Consider the following 21,897-nt stretch of genomic DNA (forward strand, 5'->3'; position numbering starts at 1 on the left):
GACCGGTATGGAGATAAACGCTCTATCTCATTGCGAGATTCGGCGCGTCCGTCGGGGGTCCGTCCCTGATCTGCAGGGGTTGACCCACTGTTTGAAGGAAACAATGTGAGGGGCGTCAGGGGGGCTTGTATTGCCGGGTGGCTGGGTGACTTGGCCCTAAAAATGAGATCGGCTCTGGACCTGGTTTACATGAAGTCGACAGTCCATTGATTATCAGAGATCGATGTGAATCAGCTTGAAGTCAGCTAGAAAATGTATTCAATGGTCAATCCCATTCGGCCCCTGCCAAGCCTGGGAAGCTCGGACGGTGATCATGTACTCCGTACTGCTGCACCAGCTGACTTTGAAGCAATTAGGCAATTACATCAAAAATTAAAGACAATCTCGGAAGGACATGCGCTAGGCTTCGGTAGCGCTGAAATTCGCTGAAGCACTGCAAACCGAATGACTCTCTGTTTTGTTTGTATCGCTGTGCGTCGGGACTGCGTCGGAGTGCGTCGGGGGCTGGGGCCGATGCAGATTTCCAGTGTGCCAGAGCCATAATTTAAGCAATGGAGGCCGATATGGCTGATCGATCTTCATCATTTAGTGCGACACCTCTTGAGTAAAGAAAGGCTAGGCAAAAATGCGAGGTGACGAGATGTACTCCGTTCTCCGTTCTCCGTACTACGGAGTGCTTGGTACGCTGTGTGACAGATATCAGTCAAGAGAGTAGTTCCCGTTAGCTGCCGTTATCCAAGAGCGATTTCTGTGTGTTTGTGTGTTGTCCGGGTTATATTGAAAGATTGAAGGACTTCTTGGTTCTCCGGCGTTGCAACAAATTGATCTCGTGACTCTCCGCGCAAGGCAGACCTCGGGACCTTCCTTTCCTTTCCCTAAGATACAAAAAGATACAAAAAGGTAATAACAACATAATCTACAATTCATAGTACAAATTAAAAGCCAACGATCTTGTCTTCTCTATCTATAAGGGCGCACGTCAACCTGCTTCCAGATATACAAAATCCAACCAGGTTATGGTCACGTATGCATACGTATAAACAAGTACATGTCTGTCCTACACAAAGCCGGTCCAAAAATAGTATAGATTCTGTACATTGAAGGTAAAAGCCCAGAGTATCATTTAGAATCCACGACGACCGGAGCTTGAACAGCTGGAACAGAGTCATCAACATCTGGCTGATTCATCTCCAGGTGGTGGGCGTAGACCATTGAGGCGATGGCATCTTCGGTCTCGAGATAGGTTCGGCTGCCTTGGATGAACCAGAATGCGACCGCGATCACCAACATGATACCAAAGACGGCAATGGCAAAGTTCATGTCGCTAGGCGCTGGGTTAGGACCGCCAGGGAACAGGAAGAAAATGGTAGTGATGATACAGTAGACGATGCTGACCCAGTTCAACCATGGACCAATGCGACCGAGTTTGAATGGACCGGGGGGCAATTTCTCACGGCCGGTGATGAGCAAGGCAAGAATTGGCATGGCGTAAGAGACAGTCAAGGCGATAGTGCTGACGCTGAGAATCGCCTCGAGCACAGTGTTGGCGAATAGGTATAGGATACCGACGATACCGATGACGATGGCCTGACCCCAGAGAGCGCGGGCAGGAACTTGCCATACAGGGTCGACGTGACTGAAGTACTTGCTGAAAGGCACGCCGCCATCACGGGCAAAACCCCAGGTCAAACGTGAGGCAGTGGTGAGGATACTGATTCCTTGCCCTACACCATTGAAAATGAACAGTGCAATCAGCACGGCGGCCCCTTTCAGTCCAACGGTCTCCATCATAAGCTCCATGAACGGGAGGTTGGCGTTGACGACACGCTCCACGTCCTGGATGCAGAACAGACAGACCACCATGAAAATGAATCCAGTCACGGCACCAAACAAAACGGCCATCCAGATAACTCGAGGAGCATTCTTCCGAGGCGCAGGGATTTCCTCCACCATATGAATGACCGAATCGAACGCGGTCAATCCGTACGCTGCCTGTACCAACCCGGTGAACCACACCACGCCGTCGCCCCAGCCAGTCTCATTCTTCCAGGCTCCAAAAGCGAACGAAGCGGGCTGGAACGACAATCCACTCTTGGTTCCGACCGAGATAAGTAGCACAAGAGAGAGGACAACAAACAGGCCGAAGAACCACACCCCAACAAAGTTGTTAATCCAGGGTAGGATCTTCTCCTTACGGCAGCTGACAACGTTGATGGCGGTCAACACTAAGACCACCCCAATGTATACAACAAAATTGAGCCAACCCTTGTTGACTCCATCCCATTCGGGATCAAACATAGTCTTCATGCCCAGCAGGAATTCAGTCATGAAGGCAACCTGCGACGCGGTCAAGGTCCACCATCCGAATGTATTGATCCATGCACACATATATGAGACGAATCGACCCAATGGTGTATTCCACAGTCGATATACCCAGTAGGCCTGACCGAGGGCGGTGGGCATGCTGCTAGTCAACTCGCCCAGGGAGAGGGCAACACAGAGGTTACATGCTGTGACCAGCACCAGGCCCCAGAGGATAGTGATAGCACCACCATTGGTCAGACCACTGCTGAGATCCTGGGCGAAGGTCGAGTAGGTTCCTTGGGACATGTCAGCACACATTCAGATGCCATCGGCGTGGCAAAAAGCGCAAACATACCAAGTACACAAAAGGCGAGCGCCAGCATGCTCCACATGTCGAATTTTCGCGTCAGGGCCTGGGAATGACCCAGCGCAGCGAGATCCTGCGCATCTTGCACATTCTGATCCGTCAGCGGTGGCTTAAGGGGTTGCGAATTGGACTCCAGATCCATCCCGTGGTAATTCAGCCGGAGGCAATATAGATCAATTCAGTGGGCAGATAGAAGGGAAATGCGCCCATTTTCTGATCGAAGATCAATGAGAAGCATTAGGGGGAAGAAAAGGTGATTTCTATATAGCTTAGATCTGGCGTCTGGCGTATTCGGTCCGCGTTGACACCCCTCACGGATTAACGCTGTTGACCAGGCCAAGATAAAGCTGGAGATCAAGAGTAACCAATGATGCGGCGGACGTGATAGTAAGGTTTTGATTGAATCGGAACAATTGGTCATGGACTGGGGAGATGTTGATAATAGAAATCTGATTTTTCTTTTCTTGGTTTTTGCGGGGAATCGACTTCGGGAGGACTTCCCTCCAGTGGGCCGCCGTCCATAATATCCACAAAATGCACTCCACAGATAAGAACTGGGGTATAATTGGCATTGAATTAATGTTGAAGTAATTAGATATCATTCAAAGGTACATATGTATCTTGCAGCTTGTTCACAAATGTCACAAGTTGCGTACCTCCGTGCGAGGTCCGACCGTTGTGACTCAACACCTTCTCTTCTTGACGGATATCTCTCGAAACTCAATGAAAATGCCAGTTTCAACAGGTAGCAGCATAACCTCCCAGTTTTCCAATATAAAAATCAATAGCATTGTATGTCAACATCAAAGTACAACCGTCAGTGGCGACAGCTGACCCAAAAGGGCAAGTCCATGCGTGGCAGATAAGAATCAACGATTGGCGGATTCGAGCGCGGCTCCAGTAGAGTTTGCGGCGTCAAGTCCGAGATCAGACATGCTTTTCTGTGTAAATGGGTATCATAATGGTAACGGGAGAGCTTCATATCTGTATTCCACGTGGGATATTAAACAGTATCTATGTGGAGTCGATACCATATTCGCGCGATAGCCATGGCTTATCCAGCAGAAGCCATTGTGATATCAATATGGATTCGAGGCCACAGCTTGAAACAACTGCAGATGATCAGCAGCCGGCATCGGGTGGGTGTGTTCCCGCTGAAAGGGGAATTCCGGCACGACGGATTGAGAATTCATGTTGCACCGCTGAAGCAGTAGCTTTGAGTTTCGTCCAGGGAACGGCGCCACTTATCCAATTACTGCTTCGTAATGAGAACAAAGAACGCTCGCTTGGATAGGTGGATAGACGAGTCTCTTCAGTTGGGCATCGCCGTAAGGTCTCCGCCATCTATCTGACCGCAAAGCTAAAACATGCCCAGCTCAACTCCACAAAGGGAAGGACAAGGAGATAAAAACACCGAGCCACGGCGACCTAGGCCAATGAAGAGGAGACCGAGGTATGCGCCGTTGGGAAACAGCTCCATGAGCCCCAGAATGGTTCGATTTGAATGTCGCTATGGCGTATCCATGACAGACAGGGCAGTGTGCATAGTCGTCTGCTGGAAGCCGTGCGAGGGGTTGCAGTGATATTCAGGCACGGCACAGCAGCCTAATCCGAACGGGGCATATTGGAACTGGACATGTCTGATTGGGCCGCAGAGTTGGATAGGTAGCTTTCGGAATCATTATGGTCTCCGCGTGCCTGTTGTACCTAGGTAATTAGTGCAGCCAGCTCTTTGACCAGCCAAAAAAGCACCGTTCGTCTTCTCCTTCCACAGCTCCTGCTCGGCACCGTGGGCAGGCAATACCCGATGCTAGATTCCACTTATTTTATCCCCTCCCCCAGGTCAAGTGCTGGGGGCCAAGTATGTTCCTTGAGGCGATGCCGACACTGCTCAACTTGATTCCTAGACTGATCATGTCCGTGGAATATGAGCCTGACAGTTGAAGAATGTGTCTAGTATCCGGAGCGCAGCCTGAGTCAGGTCAAGACCATGTCGAAGGCGATACGGATGAAGGTCGGGGCAAAGTCATCATACAAAAACTCATTGAGCATCGAGTTGGAGAGAATTCCCTTTGCTAACCGAGAGTGGCATTGAAGTCAGTCCAACACACACATCACAGACAGAGAAACCACACTTACCTTACGGGCATATATAATATGTATACCTCGGGGATGGGACCAGCAAGCGCAACTATTTCCGTATTAGGAAGGATCAGGCCATACCCGCACACAATCACGAAAAGGAGAACGTTTGAGCAAAATGAATTATCCGAGTCTTGGCAATTATATTGATGCTTTAGGATACTATCCATGAGGTATTCCCGTCCATGAAGGGGAATCACAAGTCACAAAACACTTTTGTGGTCGCCAGGACCCGAAAATCAAAGCATGTCTGAGATGAGAGAGGGCCACATCCGAGCCCAAATAACACTTGATCCAAACGCCCCCGCCAGTCCACAAGGAAACAAACGAAAAACAAAGCAAAAAAGAACGAAACGCCGACCGTGACCACGTTGTCCGGCTACTCTAAGAATACAACTCTCGTCGCGGTCATGAGAACAAAAAAGATACTTGAGGTGGCAGCATCACGGTGGCATGATCGGCATGCACCTGATCATAGTCGGGGGTTTTTGGATTGTCGCCACATTCCACCGGGTAGCAAGTTTTGCTTGAGTAGTGTGAGCTCCTTGTGCAGGGCCTGGTTTTCCTGCTGAATGCCATCGATGTAGGCAAGGGCATTGGTAAGAATCTCGGACTTTTTAAGAGACCCCGCGCCAACCTTGGCATGTTTTTGAACACCGGAGGGCGAGATGGCCTGCTCGAGGGAAACAAATTTGGCATTCATATTGGTGCGGTAGCGCTTCTCGATGATGTTATGGGCGGCACGCTTGGCAGCATTCCGCATTTGAGGGTCTTGGCCGCCCGTTGAGGAGTGGTATGAGTCTCGGGAAAAGCTGCGGGTCTTGCGGGATGTGGTGGGTTTGGAAGGTTGGGGCGTAGCGATCTCTTCTTCCTTCACTTCTGGACTCGATGACCATCTTGTTGAAGATGAGCGAGTCTTGCTCTGTGTTTGAGGTTGAGAAGAGGTGTAGTTTGAAGGTTGCTTTGTCGGCTGGGCCTCGAACGCGTTCGAGTCGATGGATTGTGGGGCAGCGGCGGATGGCCATGTTTGATCGTCACTTTCAAATTCCTTTAAGAAGATTAGCTTCGTGTCAAGATATTGATAGGCAGAGAATCGTACCGATGATAGTGAAGCTGCATCCTCGGGCATGGTGAACCCACCAATCCCAGAGCCAGCAAATGGGTCATTGAAGAGATCTTTGGACTCAAGGTTCGTGAGACTGTCGGCGAAGTCGAATGATACGGGCTCCATATCGGCGGGGTTGACGGAGAACAGGTCAATGGCATTGTCATAGCTCCAGTTGGCTGCGAGAGGGTCGGGTCTGTCGAAGAAGTCGGCGGGTCGAGACTGAGGACTCAGGTGTTGGCTGAGGTAGGTCCCCTGGTCTATGGAGAGGTTGGGGATCTCATTGGATCGGTTGCAAGCCATGATACACATATTGGATCATACGTTGGCCTCGAAGGCAGTATTGGAATATATAGTAGTTGGGAGAAGTACTATAATGAAAGGGTGGCGAAGGATCGAGGATTTATAAATAAATCAGAACTGAAGATATCATGGAACAGGATATGGGTTTCGGTCGCGGGGCATTTATATAAACCCAGAGTGTGCCCCGAAAAAAAAACAGGGGTACGAAGGTGATCCGGAACAGACGATTACACCTGTGTACGAAGCCGATATTGACCTGTGATGTCAGGTCTTAACCAGACCTTGTCGAAAATGGCCTAGCCCTCCACTCGCTTGCACTATTCGATGCGATCAAGCCGAGTTCACCCCTAAGATCTTTAACGGCCGGCTCCGACGAGTATATTTCCGACCTGACGTGTGAAACCGTTGAAGTTAAAAAGTGGATGTCGCGGGTAAGTGGGCTGGGCCTTAAGACTCCGGCCGAGTGTCGGAGCCGATGTTTTATGTAATTTATGTAATTTATACGCATTTGGTAACTTTCGTTTCGATGGTTTTTTTTTTTTTTGCTATCCCTTTGTAATATTTTCTCTCTCTCTGATCCCATAACAGATCATAGAATTCCAAGGCTGAGCCCTGTCTACATGTGTCTCTATGTACTAAGTGTCTACGGAGTATGTACCAGGTAGTAGGTGTACGGGTGGAGCCAATGCCGAGTGGTATACACCACCATTTATGTATATAATCAACCTGTTTCACCAATTATCTTTCGCTTTAGCCTGGTACTTCTAACTAGCGGCAATTAACAGGTACTTTCGTAACTACATGGGAATCATTATTTTGTCACATCCAACCCTTGCAGTCTTTGTTCGTTCATTTTGTGGTTCGCTGTCCACTAGGACTGAACTCCATACTAGTGACGAACTAGATGACCACGAAGTAAAATGGCCACAAGTACTTTATAGTTTTACTAGGGTATACTCAGCCCTATGTTAATTGGTTACTGTCTTCGTGAAAGCGGCAAAAAAACAACATTAACAATCTAGGGAAGCCCTCCAAACCCGGGATAGAAACATACACGTTAATTGTATCGACTAGAATTATGTACGCAGGGAGTCTGCATCTATTCGGCTTTGCATCGTTGCATTCTTTACCCTACCCGGTCAAAGTCATACCTGGGTATGTTTCTTGACAGAGTATTCTGCTGATTGCTTGCATCGCCACGTACACTTTGACGATCTCCTGTCGCCCACCCTGTCAAGCAATCCCTTTTCTGAAAGATGAATCTCTTCATATATGCAACTAAGATATACGTCATCAGCCGCTGCAGAAAGTTGTATAAGAGCTAAGGGAACGTCAAGGTATCATATTCCACTGATATAATGGCAATGATGATGAACATTGTCACGCCAAAACTGGACAAAACCACCAATTTGAGGACACCACTGGGATAATTTGCATAGAAGGAATGCAATTTCCAGGCTCAAAACTTCCATAATTTTCCCCTGGAAAGCTCACGTATACTCTTGGTAATGCTGTCAGTTTTCTGCCTACTGCTTGTGGTAAAGTCCACGAGGTGTAAGTATCAGTCTAGTACTTTTGTCAGTCTCACTAGAAACCAGCAAACTTGTTTTTCTATTCTTTTCATGGTTTTTCCACTCAAAAAGCACATATAAAACAAAAATGTCGGATTCAAATGTATCGAGCAACCTTGGAAGATTACCATTGGATTGGACAATAAAGAAAGTGTAAGAATTAGACGTGGAGTATTCCAAGGCTCCGTAATATGCCGCCTCGACTGGCCTCCGTGCTGTCCAGTAGGAAAACAGCTAAATCCCGCTCATTCAAATTTCTTCCCAAAAAGACTCCACTTGCACTTTGGATCGGTGGGGTGACTCGGATGCTCACCTTCCTTTGCCCTTCGCCCTACTCTCGAACCCGATGTCCACCGAGTCTATACGAGAACCTTGCTCCTGTGACAAAGATTTCACACGAATTGTAGACGGAATCCATGTTCCAGTTTGGCCTCCGGTCAACAGTTCCACATTTATGGCATGAGGGTTCGTCTCCTGGTAATCCCCGATGCTGGGGGGCGATCCGATCGTACTTTATGTTCTTCCAAGATTCGAAGATGAGGTCTTTCAGATACGGTTCTTGACGATTGAAAACAACATTGAATGATGTGCATCGTTAGATTTTGTGAATAACAACCAGCACCTCACCCCCTTGACACCTCAGATCTATCACACAACCTTAAAAAAATTGCACTCCAGGCCTGTACCGAGTCATCGACCGAGGCTTAACTCAGTACCCTGCAGGTGACCCGTTACCCCTGTGTGACGGCTCGTTCCAAGATGAGGAAGAGGGTCAGTCCACCCAGCACGCCTTAACCCAGTGGAGCAATAACGGGCGCTAGACCTGTCATCTGCACGAAATACACGGGTTGACTCGATTCAAGTCCCAACTATCGTTCCTAGATCTTGATTCCAGGCCGCTGGATCTTCATCAGTAGCTCGGGTGGCTACTGACCAAAATAGCGCTGCCCGGATCGGACCATAGAGGATAAAATCTTTGCCGTCTTTGTATTGTGATGCGACACTTCACACTCAGGCAACAGAAGGCAAGTTTCCCGTCTTGGATGGTTTATATATGTCACCAGATCTTCTAAACTATGACATCTGGAGCCTGGGCATGGACAATCAACAACAGTAACAATGCTTGATTCTCACTTGTTTCCCGACTGCCAAGTACACCCAGTTGGTTTACGCGAGTGTGATGAAACTTGCTCTTGACCTAGGCCACTCAAGCTCGATAGTCCGCCATTACGATAACCATAAGTGTTGTATAATACGTATTCAATTCTTGCTATAGTTCGTTTGTCAGAAGAAAAGACAGCCCTTGCCGCTTCGTGCAAATTGTTAGCAAGTTAAAGTGCATCCTACTAATGGAAGTTGCTTCCGCTGAACGATGCACAACTTGCGCTCGGATGTAACTCCCAAATCAGATATACCCGTGGACATCATACGGTTGAGCAAGTCCCACTTACGGGTACCCGTCTAAATACGTGATCCACTCTTAAATTTGCAATTCACAATACGTGTCATACGAAGTATAATGTCTTCTCGTTTCCACTCTATATTTCGTAAATTATCAACCGCATTAAGCGATGTCTAGCTCGACCGAGCGGTCGGATGGTCCGAGGTTAATCGATATGCTGTGATGTATATGATGGAACAATAGAGGTGTCTAGGCTCTGATATATATTGGGAACAAGGGTTACGATCATTTCCAAGAACACAAATTCTCTTGTGGCAAGGTGAGTGTATGCATCGATTTGCGGCTCAATGCGCGTATATTCGATCAAATTCCTGTAGTTGGCCAAAAGGCTAATGCAGTTGTGACACCAGAACAACAATATGAACGGCTGGGTGTCCGCAAAACCTCACTGTTGCCGAGGTCCAGTGTGCTTTTAACACGCTCCACAATCAAGCTCGAACAATTTTATCAGTAGTACATGGAAATAATCAAATGTGACACTGGTTACGCGGCCCAGACAAACCCCATTGGCATGAAGTAGGCAGGCAAGTTCCGACCAACTAAGGATGTCGACCCCATTATGGCGTTCTTTAGGGAGAATGGGGAGCGCATCTGGAATGCAGACTGGGGTCATCCCTGGGGCAAATTTGCAGACGGTGCAGACACTATTTTTGTAGCTGTGTCTAGGTGTAAAATTTCGCATATGTAGATTATAAAGATGTGCCTCTTCCCAGCATGGTCAATTTGAACAAGAGGGGTGCTTTGTAACCCGATATTTGACAGGAAATTTCCTGGTTGCAGAGTGTAAGTGAAGCAAAACTAAAAACGAAGGGATAGATGTATCCGTCACGTGGTCAGACATGTCCTTCCATAATCTCCAGGGCTGGGCAGATTGACTTGCGCAAATATATCTGATCCATTCTAGGTATATCCCACTAATATCTCGGATATTATGCTATATTCCTCGGGCTTTTTCTGGCTAAAGCTACGTAATAGATGTGCATTGTTTAGCTCTTGATGAGAAAGTGGCCACGTGACTTGCGTTCATATGTTTAACATAGCCGCCGTAGTAGCCACACTGCCTTCCGGATGAACCTTGGAAGGCTCCAGTGTGTTGTGGTTTATATCCATTGTGGAAGTCAGGCTCGATCTCGGACCGCGACACCTTCCAAGGTTATTGCCGAGTACTGCTACCTGGGAAGGTGAAAATATATGATGTCATACAATCGGACTATTGATTAGAGTTTGGATTAAAGAAAAGGCTCGTGGGGTCCAACCGGATAGAGGTGTCATCGGTTCCAAATAAGCATTTGAAGAAAACCTTCGAAGAAAATTCGAGAATGGCAGTGGCTATTTCAGCCAAACTCCGTACTCATTTCAGCCTAATTTGGATCAACAAGTTTCTCTTGCAAACAGGGACCTTCGGACCAACACTCTTACAACTTTTGAGTCAGGGTCGCATTCAGACAGCAACAAGAAATAGCCGGACTCAAAAATAGAGTCAGTCTAGATTGGGAACCTGGCGCCCCTCCGTACATAGAATAGGAGTCGAGAAAGGTAATGTTTCAGACTGATTCTCCACTCAATCCTGAAGATCGACAGGGGCTTAGTGAACTCAGGTTCCTTCCGGAAAGAAACTGCACAAGTATGTACCCGGATTTTCGAAGACGCAGAACCTGTTAGGGATTTGGGTGACATTCAATGTCTCAGGACTAGGTGGGTAGACGCGGTCGATCAATATTATGATATTGTCAATCCCGACCTATGTATTCTAGCAAGTTGCTTGATCGACAATTCAATTTCTCAACAAATCATGCATCTCCAAGTCTCTCACGTCGTACCGTAGACTTCTCTCTAGTTTGACAGATATGTAGGATCCTGTAGATACGGGACTAGACCGCTATGTCTGTCGAAATGCGGAGTAAATCATTTTGTCCTGAGGGGTTGCAAGACATGTTTCAATATCGCGAAATGATCGTCCAATAAAACTGGCTGAGTTTTCTGTAGTGGCCACTCTTTTTAAAAATAGTATCTTACCCAATTTTATGACAACAAGTCGAGGTGTGTTGTAGGTCTTGGTTCAATTTACATCAGTAGATATAGCTCATGAATATATAAGAGCCGAGTTCTTCTCTGTAAGTCTACCACCAATCTATTCTATAAGTCCAATTCACACTCAAAATGAAGTTCTCCCTCGCCACCATCACTGCCTTCGTCGGCGCTATTAGCGCTGCCAACCTTCCCAACGCTTTCACTCTTGTCGCTGAAGGCGGTAATACCGTCCTGACCGATGGCCAGAACGCCTACATTGGTGCCAACACCACCACTCATGAGATCCTGATCCGTAAGCATCCAGCCCTTCATGTCCTCAATTCAACTTTCTAACTAATATGCTATTTCTAGTCCGTGGCGGCAGCCCCAACGGCCTCGTCTCATTCACTGCCAAGAACGCTGTTCCTACCGCTTTCCAGAACCTTTACATTGTCGAAGACTCTGTCTCGCCCCTCGGTATGACCCTCCCTCACTCCGGCGCTGTCCCCGAGGGCGGCAACCTCACTGGCTTTGGTGTCAACGAGGAGGGTCTGTTCACCCATGGCGGCAAGGCTTGGTTCGCCATTGACGGCTACGGCGACAACAAGGTCAAGGAGATCTTCTGGTACGCTGCTCACAACGCTGAGTACCGCAGTGAGAAGCTCTATGTTAAGGAGTTGAAGAACTACTCCGCCTAAATGTCTACTCGGTTTTGATGCTGGGTCGATAAGAGTTGCTTGTGCTTTTGGAGAGGCATTCTGGTGGGATCCCTCTACTACTGGGCATTTCATTCAACAGTTCATATAGTATATAGAAATGACAAATAGAGATATTCAATCAGCTGATTTTCCTGCGATTGGGTTCGATCTCAGGTGAAAATAATCTATTTGATTTCTTGGTACACGCATTCGAATCAGAGCAACCTGCAAATGCTCATCCCATCAAGGCCTTGATAGTAGTTTCATAGTTCTCCGGTTCACGTCCCAAGATCTCACGTAGAGCGGGAGACACAACTGCAGTCTCACCCCGCCTGATAGCTTCCCAAGCCGTAGCCCACTCCCTCGAAAGATTAACCCCATGATATGTAAGCTTATCACCAATCTGAGGAAGATTCACAAATTCATCGACAGATATCTCACGGATCTTAAGCGGTTGCCCAATAGCCTGACCGATAATCTCAACTGTCTCCGCAAGGGAGATCTCCCGAGACCCAGAGAGCAGGACAGCCTTGTTCAAATACTCGAAACTGGTCGGGCCATTGATATACGAGGCAATCAATTTGGCGGTTGCCTCGCCCAGCTCATCGCGCTTGACCCACGCCACGCCCGGGCCTGAACCCGAATGAGGGATCGCAACCTCGTCCGCTGGATTCTGCGGATCGAAGAATGCAGTATAAATCGGGAAGGATTCGGTGTACAGACCCTCGCGGACTATGGTGTGGGACACCGTGTCTTGCAGCGAAGAGAGATACTTCTCTGTTTGGATGTGGGCGCCCATCACATGAGCGATGCTGTGGTCGGTTAGGTCACCGCCGAATCCAAGAGAGGAGTAGAATATGTGCTTGACGCCGCTCTTGACGGCCGCATTTATAGCAAGATGGTGTGCCTGGTTATCATTGTTAGACAAACTACTTACTTGGGTAATATAACTGGGGTTCCTTACCTTGACCCTGTGATCTATCTCGAATGACGCATATGAAATCAGCATCAAGACATCGACACCTTCGAAGGCTGTGTCTAATGTCGATGGCTCATCGTAGTCGGCCTTCCGTACCTTAGCTCCAGCTTGCTGGAGGTCGTACAGTTTCTCGGGGTAGCGGGCAATCAGAACCAGGTCGGACACTGGGACTAGTTTCGCTAGGTGGTTCACAACGCTTGACCCAAGGGCCCCAGAGGCGGGGAAGACCCCGATTTTGACACCCATTTTGATATAGGAGATGGATGATAGAAGGGCGCCTCAGTTGGTAGGCTGTAGTTCAGAAGGTCTTGGATGGTACACTCGACTTGGAGGATTTTCAAGAGGAAACTTTTATGTCCTAAATTTCATGCTTATAAATGGAAATCATGTTCGGTCAATGGCAACAATGACCGAATCAAATGACGCTCTGTATGGAGTTCTTTGTGGATCCATGGATGTCGATCGATTACTTTTTTAATCGACAGGATTATTAATACACCCAGGGCTCCAGGGCGCTAAGCTTCCCCGCTGTGTGGAAATCCAAGTACAGTACCTAGTAGTAGGGAGTACGGAGTACATCCTACCCAACTGGGTGTAGTTATCCCCTTTAGGTAGTTAAGATTGATTTGCTTGCTCAGCAGACGGGTAATCCAACCTTACACTCTTGGGCAGTGATTTTGACTTCTTCCGTTCGTCAATCGTGATTTGAAATTTCAAGAGATGAGATATATGCTTCTAAACCCCAAACCGATACCTACCAACTTTAAAAAACTGAGAGACAAAATTGGCTTGATCATAATCCATACTCAGTGAGGAATACCTCCGGTTCCGAACAATTCCATCTTGACGCGATCGGCATCCACACCCTTGGCCTTAAGAGCCGACTCCATATCAGTCATGAACTTTCCGGGTCCGCAAATATAGTAATCGGTCTTGGGATCATCAAGGAACAAATCCCGATCCTTCAACTTGGTCAAGTCCACCCGCCCGACATGGTCGAAGTCCACACCTTCTGTCTCTCCCTCGGAGGGATGGCTCGTAAAGAACGTCGTTTGGATGGAGGGGAATTGCTTTGGGAGCTCGGAGATGTGCTTTTTGAAAGCACGCGCGCCCGATGAACGTGCACCATGGATGAAATGCACTTTGCGCGTTGCGGGCGACTTGGAAATCAATGTGTTGAGCATCGAGGTCAGTGGCGTTAGGCCCACGCCAGCAGAGATCAACACGATCGGGTTACCGGATTCTGAGTCGGCAGGGGCAAGGAAAAAGTCTCCGCACGGGTGGGACACCTTGAGTTTGTCGCCAATGTTGAATGTGTCGTGTAGCACATTTGAGATGTAACCCGGATGGGCGGCAGCACCTGGAGCGGCAGGGCTGAGGCCTAGTTCTCTCTTAACACTGATGCGATAATAGTCCGGCTTCGGCTGGTCGCTGAGTGAGTACTGTCTGGCCTGCGGGTACTTGAGAGCTGGGACGTAGGTTTGGATGGAAATGTATTGGCCGGGCTGGAAGGCCGGCAGTGGCTTTTCATCAACGGGGGAGAGATAGAAGGAGGTGATTTCCTCAGATTCCTTGACTTTGTTCACAATCTTGAAGTCTCTCCAGTCAGTCCAACCCTCGGCCTGTTCGTAAATCTGCTTTTCGCGGCCGATCATGATATCGGCGAGCTGCCAGTAGGCCGTGGCCCATGCGTCGTGGATCTCTGGGGTCAAAGCCGCACCGAGCACCTCGGCCATGGCTTCGAGAAGGTACTTGCCGACGATCTTGTAATCGTCGGGCTTGATATACAAAGAGGCATGCTTGTTGCAGATCAACTCAACCGCGGAGCCAAGTGCGCCGAGATCATCGATATGCGATGCATATGCGTAGAGTGCACCGGCCAACGCGCGAGGTTGATGGCCATTGACCTGGTTAGCAGTGTTGAACACGGTGTTCAACTCCGGATGGGCTGCAAGCATGTTGCGATAAAAGACAGTGGTGATGGTGTTGCCATGTTCCACGAGAACCGGCACTGTCGCCTTAATGAGTGCGATTTGGTCTGGGGTCATTCCCGGATTGGAACCCATGATGAATGGATCTGTTTTATTTGGGTAATTGAGGAAAGAACAGGTTTGTCCGATGTCTCAACTGTTCAATGACCGGGGTAGCGGCTTAAATATAAGAAGTCGGAGTATTTGGGTAATAAGAAACCGGTTGCGTTTGGTTGGTTGTCTAGCCATCCATCTCCACCGTAACTGGATCGCTAGAACGTCAACGGGATTTGGAAAATTCGGAAGGTGTCTGGCATGATCCCTGAGTATTTTCAGTGCCGAAGCGAAGATATCTCCGCGGAGAGCTCCGCGGAGGGACAGAAAGGGATTAACTCGGTCTGTTCTCGCAACTTGCAACTTGCCACCTGTAAGTTGCAAGTTTGTGTCGCATGTTCTAAGTTCTTAGACTCTACAGAGTACACAGCACAGAGTACATTTGAATAAGAATAACTACATGTCTCCACGACATATGATAGAGTGGGATCCCAGAGTGTCGATCATACCAGCTGTTCATTGTAACCTCAGAAATTCTGATCTCCAGGAATAACTCCATTTCCTATTGGACATCCCTCGTGAAGGCGGACTCTGCTCTTCCGCCTCACCGCTTCCCATGATTTGGCAGAACATCTTGCAACTCGTCCAAGACAACCTTGGAAGGAAATGCACCCTTCCTTCCCCAGAATAGAGACAAATATCCATGTCGGTCAAGGGGCCTTCCTACCCTCACCTCTCTCTGTGTATACACCATCCCGTATATTGAGTTGTCACACATGGTCACGCCACGGAGAATCTCGTCGGCGCCAAACGGACCGGTTTCTGCCGGTCCATTCGGTCGGGGAAGCCTGATTTGACGATTTGATTACCTACTCTTCACGTTTGGCCTGGGGCCTGCTAACTCTGGCAGGTGACCTTAGAAGTCAGGCAGAAGATATGCCTCGGTACTTCGTTGGAATTCTGTACTAATTGATATGAACAAGAATTACCCGGATTAGGGCCGATGCCGTTTTAGCCGTCCTGGCTATGCGAGCTGCTGGATCGAAGATTCATCATCTCCATCGATTAGGTCCGACATCCTATCATGGTCCAATCCTTCACCAGCTTTGAGGCGGTTCACTCGGTCAGCAAACCTTGGTAATCCGCGAGCACTGTCCCGGATGGGATCCCATCCGGGATCCTGGTCGGACCTCGACGGCAGAATTCGTTGAGGAATATAAGTCTAGGAGTCCCCCTTCAAAATGTATCTTAGCCTACAATCAATACACTCTTTACTAAGACCAGTTGTTGTTGTTATATCCTATTCAATTGCCTAGTCTTAAGATCGTTGTTAACCGGGTTACCCATAGTGACTCTCGTCTAATTGTTTATCATTTAGTGACCGACGTAGGGAGGACCTACGGGAGGTGTCTCCGTAAGACAGCTTCAAACCCCTATCCGTCCACGGCTTCCTATAGTATAGGGGAGAAGTCGTAGGGAGATAGAGACTATAGGGACGTTAGCGAGCGGCGCTACCTTCCTAGACCTATAGCCTAGGGTAGAAGGCGGTGTAGTGTAGTAAATTCGTATATTAGACCGCCTTCCTAAGTAGGAAGCTAAGGTAGAAGGCGTTATTAAGAAGAGATTATTAAGAATAGGTTAAACCGGATAGGTTCGAACCGGTCTAACCGAAGAAAGAAATAAAGCGAGAAATCGGATAGGACTAGAAGGGAGGAGACCCCGAGTCTATCACTAGCACCTACTATTTAGACCTTTAAGGACCTAGACCTAGATCTATATTAGAGATTAACCTCGCCGCTAGAGTAGCCTATTTAAGTTATTAACCCTTCCCCTCCTTTATCGGGATCGAATCCGTTAGCGCTATTATAGGCGTAGTTACTATCAATCTTAGGACCTTCTTAGCTAAGAACCCTAGATCGGGACCGAATCGATTTAAGGACACTAAGGGATATTACTAAGTAAGTAGGGGCTTAGATAAGTATATATAACTCGCTATCTTCCTAGTAGTCCCTATCTTTTAACTCTCCTTTAATCGATTTACCTACTACTATTATAAAAAACACCGACCCTAAGGTGATAGAGTTAATAGCCTAGATTAACGAGTTAACTATTTCGGCTCCGTTATTAGTACCTAAACTTACCTAGCTTAAAGGTTACTACCGGCCTTTCGATATAAGGGATCCGTAACTATTCTTAGGGTTACCCGGGGAGAATATAAATTATTATATTAAATAGTGTAAATATACTTAGGTAGGGGTAAATATAAGTGCGGAAGATAGGTCGGAAGTGTAAGTAATATCTCTTCTATAAGGCCTAAGGGGTATAGCCCTAGAATTCGCTAATATACTACTAACCGAAACTTAGGATAACTTCTAATAATTCTCCGCTAAGCTTATAGATAGATTCCCTCCTATCCGAAAGGAAATTAATAAACTAAAAGTCTAGAGGATAATTTATTAGTAGAAGTAAGGAACCCGAACTCTAGAAGAGTATACAAACGCCGTCCGCGAGTTAAGCGCTTAGGTCGGGGAAGTAAGCTAACCTACTTTAGCTAGGGTATAGGTTGCCGGTCTTACGGATTAGATAACTAGTTTAGCGGTATAACTAATACTAGCGGAGCGAGTGAAGAAGGGAGAGACAATCCGAGTCGAAGATATAATTGCTTTAGTCTCGACTACTATAGGTAGGAATCAAACGACCTAAATCACTCCTAAATCGGAATCCGAATAGATAGCCGCGGCTCTAAAGGATCTAATAGTTATAATAAGAAGCGCTATTATATTATAGAAGTAGTCCTAACCGGCTACCGGTAAGAAACCCGCGGGTCTAGCTCGGGGTTAGAATAGCACCGGTCCTTCTATAAAGATTACCCTATAGATACTAGAATCGATCGTTTACTAGCGGTATAGTCAATCTAGTTATATAACCCTATCCTATACTAACGTTCTATTATTATCCGATAAGTAAGAGAAGATCCGGTCCGTAGATTTATAGCGTTAGGTAAGAAAGAAGGAACTAATAACCTAAGACCTACCTTTATCCGAATCCTTAAGACCGGTTACGTAAACTACTTCGGCGGTAATATTATAGTAAATAGTTACCTTTATAGATATAGAAGATAACCGAATCAATTAATAGAACTAATAGGAAGTGTACGAATCCGAGGGTATCGACCTATATAGCTTTAGTTCGAATATAGTTATAACTTCGGGAAGTTTAGTTATAGTCTACTAACCTAATTTAAGTAAGAATACCTTCGAGAATCTTCACTAGGTATATACTACGAATACTAGGACTAAGCGAGCGCGGTAGAGTGATTCGGACTAATAGGGACCCGAAGCGGAGGGAGCGACTACTTAGGCTCTAGGTAAGAAAAGCTGAGCCCTAAAATAACGTCGTCCTCCCTAGGTATTAGTGGGCCTATTAATTAGTATTAAATAGCTACTAAACGAGTTATAAGTTAAGATAACTCTAACCTAGTTAATTGATATCTCGCCTTAGGCTAGGACCGAGATCTTAAAGCTTCTTAAGTTAACACCTACTAAGAAAGAGTAGAAGCTATCTAAACGAGCCCGGATAAGTACCGGTTAGAACCTTATAGTAACCTTAAATTTAAGCGAGGCTTTATCCTCGAGTAGGGAACCTAATCCCGATTAGGGTCACTACGATAATATAATATAGCCTAAGGATCTAAACTCTTATATCCTTTTCTATATATTAGCGGATATAATCGTAATAGTAAAAGAGAATATTACCACTATAGCTAAGCTAATAAAAGTTCTAATTAATAGAGGGTTAACCGGGAATCTAATTCCCTATAGAGTTATAAATAAGCTCCGATATAGAATAGTTCCCCTTATAAATATATTTATAGAAGTGGCGGATAGATTATTATCCCGAATATTAGACTTAGTCTAGATAACCGTTATAGTAGCTAATACCACTCGTGTTATCGCTACTATTATCGTTAATAGGAATAGATAACCTAACTACACGCTTCTATTAGGTAAGTATTAGATATAGAACGTAGGACTAATAGGGGACTATAGTAAGGATAAATATATAATCCGGAATAATAAATAGCTCTAGGTTCTAGTGATTCGAACGGGCACTACCGCTCGAGTTCTAGTTATAGAAGTAAACTCTAATTCCGTACTATATTAGATTAGCGACGCTAAATAGTAGTTTATAGCTTAAATAGGCTATAACTAAACTAATAGGGAATCGGAGATAGAGATAGAGTCCGAGTTCTTAGGTCTTAATAATCTAGGATCGGACGCTAACTCTAAATCCTTAGGAAACTAACCGCGCCTATAGTAGGGACCTTAGACCCTATAGGCGCGAAGAAAATTAAGTAACCGGGGATATTACTTATATAGTCGGGTCTAATCGTTCTCTCTCTATAATATCCTTTACCTATATTAATACTATCGAATACGACCCTATCCGGAAGGAAGTTTAATAATAAACTAATCTAATTTAGACTAACTAATTTATCGTTACTAGACCGCCTTATAAGGTTATAGATAGAAGAAATATTGCTAGGCTATAAAACGGGGTTAACTCCCCGCTAGTGTTATAGTGATAAAGAATAGCACTAATTATAAATATATATCTCTATAATTAAAACTAGGGTTTTATAAAGTTAGAATAGAAAGGAAGGTTAGTATTAAGTAGGTACTAACTATACTAAGATAAGGACCGAGAGAGAGGATATTATATCCTAAGAAGTGCTAGATTAGGGCGGTATTAGCTATCTAATACGAGATCGACTATATTACTATTATCGAGAAATAAGCACCGATTAATCGTTAGCTAATAAGTGGATACGAGAGAATTCCGAGCTAGTTAGAGACGTAGTTAGTCTATTAGACCCGATATAGCTATAAGTTACTAGAGTGCTATATACCTAGCGAGATTACTTTATAGAAGATATTGTAGATATACCGCCTACTAAGTTACTAATTTATCGTATTCTAACCCTTCCTAGAGTGATTCTAAAGGCCGCTAAGTTATCTTGATACACTCCGGAGGAAGAGGAATAGTAACGAAAGTATCTACTACCTATAGAGAAGGCGGGTATTATCACTAGATATATCTCCTTATAGAGTGCTAAAACGAAGTTTATATCTAAGCCTAGTCTAACCTATCGGTTACGAATAGTCTACTAATATATCCCTTTAAACGTAGTAACGGTGAAGATAAATTACCTAATAAAGCGTATTAAGCCTATCCTTAATATAATAGGCTAAGTAAAATAGAAGGTCTTCTTTAAGGCCGATATAGCGAACGGATATTAGGCGGTCCCGCTAGATCTAGAATATATATATAAGACGGCTTTTAACTCGATTCTAGGCTAATACTATTACCCCTAGATAGGATAGGGACTAATAGAAGCCCTAGGGACCTATACTAGATTAAAAGACCTCGCTATAGGGGATATCCTAGACCCGGATAGAGAGCCTCCTCTTAGGGTAGGGGAATATAGGTTTAATAACTTCCTTAATAACGATATAGTAGGGGCGAAGACCGTAGAGGATATAATCTAGTTCCTTTACAAACGCTACTTTCCTCGGCTAATCTAGTTAGGATTAATATTAAACCTAAGGAAGACTAAGTTCTTTACGACCTATATAGAGATCCTTAGATATAATAGGACGGAGTCGGGGTTAAGGCTATCTATTAATAAGACGGAGGCGATTACTAATTAGCCTATACTAATATTAGAGCCGGAACTAATAAGGTTAATCTATATCTTACTATTCCTCCGTACCTTTATTCCTAGGAAAGCGGATCTAGTGGCTATCTTAAAGGAAGTAATTAAGACTAAGGGAAAAGGTCGGAATCGTCGAGTGGTTAACTTCTAGTAGGGACTAGCTTAATAGAAAGCGTTCGCTAGGATTAAGCGTAGAATCTCTAAGGTGACTATCGGAGGGGGCGATCCGGCACTTTAGTATTATCTAGTAATAGATACTTCTAATCGGGGTATCGGAGGAGTCTTATTCTAAATAAAAACCCTACTAGTAGGGACGAAGTCCGGTAGGTTAATGATTAAGGATAAGATCCTAATCCTATATATATCTTTTATCCTAATAGATATAGAGACTCGCTATCATACCACTAAAAAGGAGTGCTTAGTAGTCTTACGATATTTAGAAGAAGTGAGATAGCTAGTCTAGGGGGTACTATACCCCGTTATACTATATATAGATCACCTCGCTTTAAAGATAGTACTAGGAGCGAACTCGGACGCTACTAGTCGGATAGCCCGTTAGTAATACCGTCTATAGGAGTATAACTTAGTTATATATTATATACCGGGAAAGACCTAGATTATAGTAGATAGTCTATCTAGATTACCACACTAGAGGATTCGAACCTAGCTAGATAAAGATAAATTTATAACCCTAATTATAACTCTCACTAGCGCTAGAAGAACGGAACTATTAGGACTAGTATAGGAACGGTCCCTTTTCTAGCGTTACCTAGACAATAAATAGTACGGAAGTATTATTTAACGGTTACTAAGCAATTAGCGATCGCTAAAGGATAAATAGTTCTACCTAATATATTTAGATAGGGAAGGGTTCCTAGTATACCTAGAAACTAATAGGAAGTTTTCTAAATATATTAAGTCTAACCGTATAAATCAAGTGATAATAGAGTTATATAACCTTTATAGACACTATGTAGCTAGGATCACGATTAGAAGAATAATCGGTAGATACTATTAGCCTATAAGATTAAAGGATATAAAAGAGTATTATCGGTCTTATCCGGACTATCAAATAATCGGACCTAAACTCCCGAAATTAATCCTATATATAGTGGTCGTATTAGAACCTATAGACTTATTCGCTATTAACTACTTAGGTCCCTTCTCACTAGCCACTATAACTAGGAACTAGTATATCCTAATTAGAGCGGACTAT

The 21,897-nt window shown here is 45.5% G+C and overlaps 6 protein-coding genes across 6 annotated transcripts; 2 read left to right on the forward strand and 4 right to left on the reverse strand.

Moving 5' to 3' along the window:
- Positions 1–1,119: 1,119 nt before the first annotated feature.
- On the reverse strand, positions 1,120–2,813 carry N7525_001144 (putative amino acid permease family protein; the record flags this gene model as incomplete). The annotated part of the gene is made up of 2 exons (XM_002558225.2): positions 1,120–2,600; positions 2,660–2,813. 2 exons carry the CDS (start codon positions 2,811–2,813, stop codon positions 1,120–1,122), a joined length of 1,635 nt encoding a protein of 544 aa, XP_002558271.2.
- A 942-nt stretch (positions 2,814–3,755) lies between these two features.
- Positions 3,756–3,965, forward strand: N7525_001145 (uncharacterized protein; the record flags this gene model as incomplete). Its single annotated transcript, XM_061211778.1, has 1 exon — positions 3,756–3,965. One exon carries the CDS (start codon positions 3,756–3,758, stop codon positions 3,963–3,965), a length of 210 nt encoding a protein of 69 aa, XP_061071004.1.
- Positions 3,966–5,285: 1,320 nt separating this feature from the next.
- N7525_001146 (uncharacterized protein) lies at positions 5,286–6,230 on the reverse strand (the record flags this gene model as incomplete). Its single annotated transcript, XM_002558224.1, has 2 exons — positions 5,286–5,861; positions 5,913–6,230. 2 exons carry the CDS (start codon positions 6,228–6,230, stop codon positions 5,286–5,288), a joined length of 894 nt encoding a protein of 297 aa, XP_002558270.1.
- A 5,184-nt stretch (positions 6,231–11,414) lies between these two features.
- Positions 11,415–11,962, forward strand: N7525_001147 (uncharacterized protein; the record flags this gene model as incomplete). Its single annotated transcript, XM_002558222.1, has 2 exons — positions 11,415–11,577; positions 11,637–11,962. The coding sequence occupies 2 exons, from the start codon at positions 11,415–11,417 to the stop codon at positions 11,960–11,962; spliced, it is 489 nt and encodes a 162-aa protein (XP_002558268.1).
- A 235-nt stretch (positions 11,963–12,197) lies between these two features.
- Positions 12,198–13,187, reverse strand: N7525_001148 (uncharacterized protein; the record flags this gene model as incomplete). The annotated part of the gene is made up of 2 exons (XM_002558221.1): positions 12,198–12,869; positions 12,927–13,187. 2 exons carry the CDS (start codon positions 13,185–13,187, stop codon positions 12,198–12,200), a joined length of 933 nt encoding a protein of 310 aa, XP_002558267.1.
- A 560-nt stretch (positions 13,188–13,747) lies between these two features.
- fhpA (flavohemoprotein) lies at positions 13,748–15,007 on the reverse strand (the record flags this gene model as incomplete). The annotated part of the gene is made up of 1 exon (XM_002558220.1): positions 13,748–15,007. One exon carries the CDS (start codon positions 15,005–15,007, stop codon positions 13,748–13,750), a length of 1,260 nt encoding a protein of 419 aa, XP_002558266.1.
- Between the last annotated feature and the right edge of the window lie 6,890 nt (positions 15,008–21,897).

The sequence above is a fragment of the Penicillium rubens genome (genome assembly GCF_028828025.1).
Source record: "Penicillium rubens strain IBT 27055 chromosome Unknown utg000001l_segment0_segment0, whole genome shotgun sequence".
Lineage (NCBI taxonomy): Eukaryota > Fungi > Ascomycota > Eurotiomycetes > Eurotiales > Aspergillaceae > Penicillium > Penicillium rubens.